This window comes from Cyprinus carpio, chromosome A22 (genome assembly GCF_018340385.1).
Source record: "Cyprinus carpio isolate SPL01 chromosome A22, ASM1834038v1, whole genome shotgun sequence".
In the NCBI taxonomy this organism is placed as follows: domain Eukaryota; kingdom Metazoa; phylum Chordata; class Actinopteri; order Cypriniformes; family Cyprinidae; genus Cyprinus; species Cyprinus carpio.
This window is the reverse complement of record NC_056593.1, coordinates 2,704,996-2,714,752: the sequence shown is the minus strand read 5'-3', so window position 1 is coordinate 2,714,752 and position 9,757 is coordinate 2,704,996. Positions and strand designations below refer to the sequence as shown.

General features: G+C 38.6%; 1 protein-coding gene across 2 annotated transcripts; it reads left to right on the top strand.

The window, feature by feature from the left end:
- The first annotated feature begins 411 nt into the window (after window positions 1-411).
- On the top strand, window positions 412-7,023 carry rx1 (retinal homeobox gene 1). Of its 2 annotated transcripts, none has more exons than XM_042711664.1 (4): window positions 412-550; window positions 1,682-2,020; window positions 4,570-4,820; window positions 5,311-7,023. In XM_042711664.1, exons 2-4 carry the CDS (start codon window positions 1,726-1,728, stop codon window positions 5,755-5,757), a joined length of 993 nt encoding a protein of 330 aa, XP_042567598.1. In that variant the 5' UTR covers window positions 412-550; window positions 1,682-1,725; the 3' UTR covers window positions 5,758-7,023. The 2 variants fall into 2 exon arrangements, with proteins under 2 accessions (XP_042567598.1, XP_042567597.1); XM_042711663.1 differs by having other exon boundaries at window positions 1,649-2,020.
- The last annotated feature ends 2,734 nt before the right edge of the window (window positions 7,024-9,757 follow it).

Sequence of the window (9,757 nt, the reverse complement as noted above, 5' to 3'; positions counted from 1 at the left end):
AACTACTTTCTCTTTGGAAACACGCTCTTTGTATATCTTTGTATTCTCTTTCTCTTTGTATTTATGTGAGTAACAGCTTTCTTGTGAAAGATCTTTGTGAAAACTTTCAGTTCATCCTATTGTCACTAAAACAAGTGAATTTTCTAAGAGGAAGGAGAAACAGCTTCATTAGTGTCGCCCCCCTCCTGTGGGGTGAATTCAAGCTCGATTTAGAGCAATTACTTGAGCAGAAACCGTCTGTCAATCATTCTTAAGGGGGAAGCAGTCCCAATGAATGAGCTCCTGTAATCCTCTGCTATTATTTCCCCCCTCAAAAGACACACACACACACACACACACAACATCTCTCTCCACAACAAAACACACTAGAAAACCTCTGCACATTTGTATATATATATGATTAAAAAAGAGAGAGCAGTTGAGGTCGGTCGGGTTGTACAGTAGCAGACGGAGGCGTGCTCATCGCCCGCATGTGACCCGCTGCAGGGAGAAACAGGTGGATGCGGGTCAGACTGGAGACGGAAAGAGCACAGAGCATCTCGTGTCAGAGGTACGTCCCATGCTGCGGTCAATCTGTGCTGAGGAAACTTTCTTCCAAAGCACACTTCAATTATATGTCATTCTTGGGTTTTGATAATATACATGATATTACATATTGCAAAATATATAATTGCTATACTATTTATATATGCTATTATATACATGTAATAAATAAGATGTTTATATAATAATATTTCATATTTAATAATATGTATATAATACATTAATAAACATTTGTTTATAAAAATTGTAATTTATTTTCATATTTAACAATCTAAATTATTTTTTATATAAGTCAGTTTTAAGGGTTTAGATGTTATTTAAATCTGAATTGTGTATGTATTAATTCCACATTTGTCAGATTATCAGTATATTATAAATATAAATGTTATGTTAATGTTAATATAAATGTCTGTATGTCATATGCCAAAATAATCTGGTTTTCTGAGAATGCAGACATTATATTGTGTTGTTATATAATGGGACATTTACAAATTTTGCATATGTTTGCCTTTTTAACTTTTTTTACATTATCTGTAAAGGTAGATAATAGTTAGTAGAGCTTATTTTAGCCTACTAAACTATAAATATTGATGCACATGAGAGCTCATTAAGACACTAATAAACTCATGTTAATGAAGTAATCGATCTGAAGTTTTTTGGTGCACTTTTTGATTTTTATTCTTTTTGATGTCAAAACACATTAAAAAAAGATTGTGTCATTATATGGCTTGGATGTTTATTAATTGGGGATGATATATATATAATATATATATATATATATATATATATTATATATATATCATATATGTATATATAGTAGATGAGCTAAACTATACTAGACAAAACAAAAAAACAATAACAATAGAATAATGTTTACATTTTTATATTACAGTATGTGTAAAAATAGAAGTAGATGAGCTTATCTATACTTGCTTAGACAAACCATTAATACCTGGAGAATAGCTTATTTATTCTAACTATAAATATTCATAGTAATGACACTAATATTAATGAAGAATTTGAGCTGAAATGTGAAGAACTTGGCTTCTAAAACATTATTTAATGCACTTGTTAATTTTAGTCTCTCTTTGATGACTCCAACCAGGTAAAATCAATCTGTTTTGGATTCCTCCATCAGATCAAGTGGTTTTATCAGCTGTAGGGCCCCATCCCAGCCTTCGAATGCATTTGTCACTGGACACGATGAACATGGTGGATGACAGTTGTCTTTCGCCCAGTAACTTCCACGAGATGGTCAAAGCAGGGGGCGCGGCGGTGTGCACTCGTGTCCACAGCATAGATGTCATCCTGGGCTTCAACAAAGACCAGGATCCTTTGCTCAACCCTGGAGGCAATGCTGTAGCACACAAAGTTGGAGATGAAAGTCTTGGAGATCCAGGGAAGCAGGAACAGCGGGTACATCCCTACGGGCATCTGCCACCCCTCAGGGATGGTTCGGAGCAACCTACATTTCACGGTGAGTTCTTCATGGGTCAAATATCAAGTGTTTCTTGCAATCACTCCCAGACTAGCCTCATAGGATGGTTATTTAATACTTTAAGACACACTTTTACTAAAGCCCAGACGCAGACACAGACTACAGTTCTTATTCTGAGCCCTTCTGTTGATTTTAAGTTGACAGTGGCAGCTTGCCAGGGCATTAGCATCAAGTGTCACCTTAAGAGACCTAAACGAAAGTCAGACGCCTCTTTTTTACATAACTTACAAAACCGATGGCATGGTTACCTTGATACATTCTGTTAAAGTGCCATTAACACTATGGATTGCAGGAAGATGGACACTCCTTAAGGATGATTGTTTTGCTAAGAAGTTGTTCTTTCATTGTGCCTTTGACTCACGTCAATGTTGCCTCAGATGTTTCACCTAAAATTCCTTAGTGAAATTGTAGAAGATTCTTTAACATGCATTAGGATAGGATAGCTCAGATAATTTGGTCTTGGAAGAACCTTGAGAAATGGTTGACGTCTCAGACTTTGGTTGACAAGAACTGGGACATCCATTTGTTGAGCATTCAGTCTTCTTGTTTATATATATATATATATATGAGAAACTCTTGCAATTATAAAAAGATCTTGTTTTTATGGGATGTTTTTTGGCAGTGGTGATATGCCAGGCTAAATTGAGTCTAGATGTGTAGAGCGATCACATTTTCATGTCTTTACAAGGTCCTTTCAAACCTGAAAATAATTTGGCAATGGGGCTCATCCCTGGTTCTCATCCCCTTGTGGAATTCCCATAATCTGCTCCAATCTTAAACAAGATTGCATGCCGACATAATCATTTTTCCATTCTGCACCATTTTTTTTCCCGTTGGGCTTATAATTCATTTTGCTTCTTAGTCCTGTGATGAGAGAATGTCTTGCATGAGCCATGACAAGAGACAAGTCTGTTATTTTGACTCAGACGAGACAAGATCCTTTGAATGGTTTAAGCCTTTGAGATCGATTGTCCTCATTTGAAGCGAGTTGCCAGCAAGTCTGAGCGTTTTTATTGGGCTGTCTTGAATCTGACAGGCGGTGTGCTGATCCTTGAACCAGGATTGACCCTTGATTGTGTAAGTTCAGTCTATTGCATGTTAATGATGCTAGCTCCGCTAACCCAGAAAGCTTGTTCCTGTCTGATCATTAAAGCTTTATTCTAATATCGCCAAAATGAGGTGTTTTCTTGCTTTGTTTTCTGTGTTAGCCATTCTAACAAACCTAAATTGAGATATTATGCATTATTAGAGTTATTATTTCCACTATGGAGAAGTGTATTCAGATAGTCAGAATGTCTATGTTCATTAGCATACACTTCTCCCAAAGTGTGAACTTACCGTGTGCTGATTGCAAGGACAGTCACCCCAGGAAGCTTAAATCTGCAGTTAAGTGTCCTCAAGGACACAGTAATGATAAGGGTTCACTTCACAGTCCAGGTCATTGGTTGATCTTAATTGGAATTGAACCTGCAGCATTTCAGTTACTAGTAGAACCTACACCATTTTATTACTAATAAAAATGCTAACAGATATAAGTGTACTGCTATTATTGATGTGTAACACAATTAACATCTTTTAATAGTTTTTGCAGATTTCTGTAGATTTTCAGCACTGAAAATGTGAAAAATAGTCTGCAGAATCTATCCTGTAATTTTGCACCATGCTCTACTAGTTGGGCTTCACGATACTATCACCAATTTAATGTTAACAGTTATTTGTCTCGCATGTACATAACATTGCAGCTATTGTTAATGTTCACTTGTTCAGTCAGCACGTGTGCTGAGCTTGTTTACAATTGGACAGCAACAACTTAAGGAGTATATCAACTCATCTTGTGAGTGCAGTGCACAAATCCACTTGCCCTGATGACCAGTATTTTAATGGAATTAACTGAATTAGCTTGCCAACTGCCAGTAGATCTTTCCAGTTCACCCAGGTAAAGCTTTTCCTAGAAACATAACCTTATGTTGAGGACATGGGGTAGAATCAAACGAAGCCCTTAGGTAGATTAGGGCCTGGTTTACGGGGAAACTATCAGTGGAATTAACAGGCTACATCTGTTTCTGCTTGGATTATGGGATGGGAAACCTTCAGTGAAAGCCATGCCTACCATCAGTGACAATAAAACTGCCCTAGTCTGAGCCTGTTTATTACAAGAGATTTTTGCCAGGAGTATTATGGGATTAGAATCTCGGTTTTGGAAATACCATATCAGTAATGAATTACATGCAGTCCATATTTACCATCCGTAAATAACAGAGATCATATTAGGCATCTACTTAATTTTACTTCAATGTGAAATGGTTGTGTTGTGTTAGTGGTCAAGAATCAGGATTGGTAACATCAAGGTTGCTTGTTCAATTCCAAAAAACTTTGTTTCCTTATGACTCTTAACCCCAGGTTGCTCCAGTAGGATTGCAATCTTGCAATATGTTCATAGTGCAGTTCTGTTGAAACATCATGTTGAAGTCTGTCTAATATGGACTCTCAAGTTATGTTTTATGTTCTTCTGTCACCTTCGGCTTTAGATTCTGACATATTCTCCAATAAGTGTGACGGGGAGTTGGGCGATCTGCGGAAGTCCATTGAGAGTGACAGCAAGTCTCCAGATTCAGCCGATACAGAGCAACCCAAGAAAAAGCACCGCCGCAACCGCACAACCTTCACTACGTACCAGCTCCACGAGCTTGAGCGAGCCTTCGAGAAGTCCCACTACCCTGATGTTTACAGCCGAGAGGAGCTGGCCATGAAAGTCAACCTCCCTGAAGTTCGAGTGCAGGTGTGTTTCAATCTCTTTATGAAATTAAAAGTATCAGTTTCAGAGGAGATCATACCGTGTTGATAAAACCACTCTCCAGTGTACGCTGTGTTTCGGGAACTGGTATGCTGATCCCATACCGTGAGATGCTGGAGTTCTGGTTTCTCCTCACCTGGTGGCTCAATCACTTGCTGAAACCAACTTGTTTAAACTTCTTAACCAGCAAGGCCACATTCGTTAACAAGAACCAGCTTATTCTGCAAGACCAATATGTTCAAGCAGCTTCATCGAGAAGACCAAGCAGCACTAACCAGAATTCATACTGATTTCAGACTGTATTTTCAGTAGGGTTTCTAAAGATCATCCATGACTTAAATCCAACTTTGGTTGTTTCCCAGTAAGTTTGGGAAACAAGTAGTTTGATAGCACAGATGCTTTTTGTGAAACACCATCTTACTGGCTTAGGATTGCCATAACACGTTGATCATTTGAGGTGTCTGTGTTTGCCCAGGTTTGGTTCCAGAATCGGAGAGCCAAATGGAGGCGACAGGAGAAAATAGACGCCAGCACTATGAAACTCCATGACTCCCCCATGCTCTCCTTCAACCGCCCTCCAATGCACCCCACTGTGGGCCACATGAACAACTCGCTGCCCCTTGATCCTTGGCTGCCCTCCCCTCTATCCAGTGCCACTCCAGTGCACAGCATCCCAGGGTTCATGGGTCCTACACAAGGACTACAAGTGGGCTATGCCAATCATGGTTTCCTTAGCCCACCCCAACCCATGGCCCAAAGCATGCAGCCCATGGCGCCGCCTCCATACCAATGCCCTTCACCCTTCACTGACAAATACCCTCTGGAGGACGTAGATCAGCGCAGTTCAAGCATTGCCACATTGAGGATGAAAGCTAAGGAACACATCCAGTACATGGACAAAACCTGGCCACCCATGTGCTAAGACAGGGTACATCTCTCTTTAGCTGCGGGCCTTCATATTTCTTGGTTACTAATTGGTACTGAAGGCTACTCAAGAACCATGTTTCTTGTATTGGATGGTTATCTTATTCTCCAGGTCAGAAAAGGTTGTGCCAGCGAAATGTAGGCGCTAAATGACTTGTGTGCCATTTATTTATTTTTTTGCAACTGGATATAAAAAAAAAAAAACCTTCCAATCAACTGTTGAGTCTGGATGAGGAAAAACATTCTGTTTCATATATGTATTTGTAACGCACACATTGGCATGTTTTATTTCTTTCACTGTCCTAACAGGTTTGATTGGTTTTGGAGTGGTTTCTAAAACCAGAGTTACTGAAATGTGAATATGAGGGCGTGTTTTGCATCACATGAACTCTGTCTGCAAATTCACACTTCCTCCTGAAGGACCAGATGTTTTTGGTTTAAACAAAAGATAAATATGGTCAGCGGTTAGAAAAGACCTCTTAGACAGGCAGCTGATTTTATCCAAACCCCTCTGTTTGATCACAAAGGCAAGGCAAAGGGACAGAAATTATTGGTTTTGGGGGAAAAGTTTATACGCCTCAGTGTTCATTAGAGGCAAATGCTTATTGGCAGACCCATCTCCTGTACGTGCAGAAGAACAGAAGGGGAAACTATGCCATCATCCTTTCCTGACTCCCCCTTTGTTTGGGCCAGTTGATGTAAGTCTGATCTTTTTGTTTCAGCTTTTTTAGAGGGAAAGACTGTCAGAGACTGTCACTTTAAGACTCCAATCAAGATCAGAAGGTTTTTTAGATAAAACACCATCATTGTGCTTTAAGTCTCACTTTATGATGACTCAGAGAATAATTAACCTTCAAAACAGACCTGGCTTCAAAGGACCAATGTCATGTCCCACAAACACGCAAGTGGGATTCGCTGCTTATTTTTGAAAGGAAACTCACTCAGTTCATGTTGCCAGAGTTTTTGTAGCAATAAATCATGTGTAGTTGTGTTTGACTAACAAAGTTATGGACAGCTAGATATTGACTCCTGTCAGGAAAGGTATTAAACTTTAAAATTGATTGAATTACTCATTTGAACAAACTATGCTTACTAATAATGTTTTAAGATTAGCTGTATAAAGATATCAAGGACGAAGAGTTTGTAGATGTTATGAATATATACAGTTGATTGAACTGTATAAGCCAGTTGTTTTTTTGTTTAATGTTGCTTCCCACAGTTCTGTTATGAGGCCCTTTGGGCAAAATGTTAGTTTACAATCTGAATCTAATATATAAATTACACACACAGAATAAATAACAAAAAAAAAAAAATAAAACAACAATACAACAATCATTAATAAAAAAAATTATTATATTATTTTTCCAAACAAAACATGATAAATTTGAATCACATTTGTAATGTGTCCTAGATGTTTTTACGATTACCTTTAAATAAAGCAGAGAAATGAATGTCCACAAACGTTCTTAAGAATAAACAAATCTAGTTTCTCAGAGATTTGCTGTCGACTCGTCCATTCCTGGGAAGGTTGTTTGGAAGTCTAAGTCTCTGGTTGAACTATAGGAAAGACTGTCTATTTCAAAACCCCCTCCTGTCTCTGTTTCTCCTGACCTGTGGCACCGAGCCAGCCTGTTAGGAAGATGAGGTTCCAGTCAATCAGCCTGGCCCCTGGAGGGGGCATTGGCCCCAGGGTCCGCTGTTCCCTAATTGCCTCCTGACGCTGGCACATGGCACATGTTCAGGCACATGTTCAGAGTGCCTGGTGCTCGGCTGTATTCACGATGTGTGAGCAATGCTCTCGGACAGATGGAACACTATGGGGGCCATCTGGGGCCCCAAAAAAACATGTGCTGGGAAAAGAGCAAAGGGGTGTGAACGTGGGTTCTTTCGTGTTGTACAGTTTCATATGACGATTACCACAGTGCAGAAGGTGTGGACTAGCTTTGGTCCACATTTTACATTTAGGGGGATAAATAAAGAGACAAAAATTCTATAGACTTTAAACAAGGACACAAGCCGAGGGGAAGATAGTTAGCAACCACCAACCACACCCTAACTTGATATAAAGCACTCCAAACTTTTGCTAATCCATAAAAAACACTCTTTGTTAAAACACAACAAAAAATACAAAATCTCTAAAAACATAATATTTCCAAAAAAAAAAAAAAAAAAAACACAACACTTAAAAACACAAAAAAAAACCCAACTTACTTACCAAACAAATACATAATGCAAGTTACTTTACTGTCCATTTATTGACAGACACCAGTCCTGTCCGTTGTGTGTTGAGAGAAATCAGGAGTGAGGTGCAGAGGCACTTCCTTCAACTTTAGGCTTATTAATTTCACTTTTAGTGCAAAAGGGCCTTTACAGTTGCCAAAAATATAGTCACTTATTTTTTTTTATTAAAAAAACAAATAAGCAAGACCAGCCCATATGACAAAGTGTAACGTAATGCATTATTTTCCATAAAAAGTAAATAAATGGTGTAATTAGTCACTTATTTACGGAATAATGCAATATTGTAATGCATTACTTTTAAAAGTAACCACCAAGAACAACCTAGAACCATATACTGTAGTTCTACCAAAAAAACAAAAACAAAAAAAAAAACCTTAAAATAACCTAGCAACCGCATAACATAACACTCAGAAGAGTTTAGATAATGCATAGCAACACCTTGGCCACCACCAAGGAAAACCTAGAACCATATATTACAGTTCTGCAAAAAACACTCCACTAACACATAACAATATCCTAGGAACCGCATAGTAATAGACTGAAACTAACTTCGAAAACCCTAGCAACCGCATAGCAACATGCTAAAACCATATTGAACACTTTAACTACTGCATTGCAACACCTTGGCAACCACATGAACAATGTAAAAATCACATATTGTAGCAACATGCTACAAAAGCCCTCCGCTAACACACAGCCAAATTTTAAGAATCATATAGTAATGTGATAAAACTAACTTAGAACAACCGATCAATTGCATTGCAGCATAACTACCCAAACACTTTAGATAATGCATAGCAACACCTTAGCAACCTCCAAGAACAATGTAGAACCACATAATGTAGTTCTACCAAAAAACAAACAAACACTCCACTACAACATAGTAATGTACCAAAACTAACTAACAAGAACAACCTAGCAACTGCATAGCAACATGCTAAAAAACATACTGAACACTTAAGCTGCATAGCAACACCTTGGCAACCACCAGTAACAAACTAAAATCACATATTGTAGCAACAAGCTACATAAACGTTCTGCTATCACACGGCGATTTTCTAGGAAGCACATAGTAATGTTCTAAAACTAACTAACCCTAGGAACCACACAATCATTCTGAACACTTGTGTAGTAATGCTAATGTTAAACAGGTTGAATAAGACATTGGAATTGTGGGAATAATCAGCCCTTAGCATCTGTTTTGCTGTTGCAAATGCTATACATAGAAAAACATATTAGTACTGTGACTGAACTTTGCAGTGATCAAGGGTGGGAAGGCTGCTCATCAAGGTTAATGATGGAGAAAATCCCCCAATTAGAGCTTTTTCCCGCAGGCCAGGATGAGTTCAGTGTGAGGATTAGTGGCCGGGCTGAGACCGAGCAGCCACTGACCGCTGCACATCTTGGCAGACGGGCGGCTGGGTTGTGGGTAGGCATGCGTTCAGCTGGACTGGCACAAAGGAATCATGGGAAAGCAGCAGTTCATCCACTGCGAAAAGCTTTGTTCGCCAGGCTGAGGGAAATGTGCTGTTTTTCCACTCTCATGCTTTGAATGTGGGTCAGTCTGTTGTGTTCAAGGTCTGTTTTATAATCTCACGTTCAGTTTTTTAGTAGGTTAGATGCTTTAATAACACAGTTGTGTTTTGACTAAATTTGAAAGTAAAGCTTAAAGCTGTCAGGCTGACATGTCATCCAGGACTGAAACTTTCAAAATTGTATGAATGCATAAAGTTTTTCTCAAGATCATCTGCTAAAAA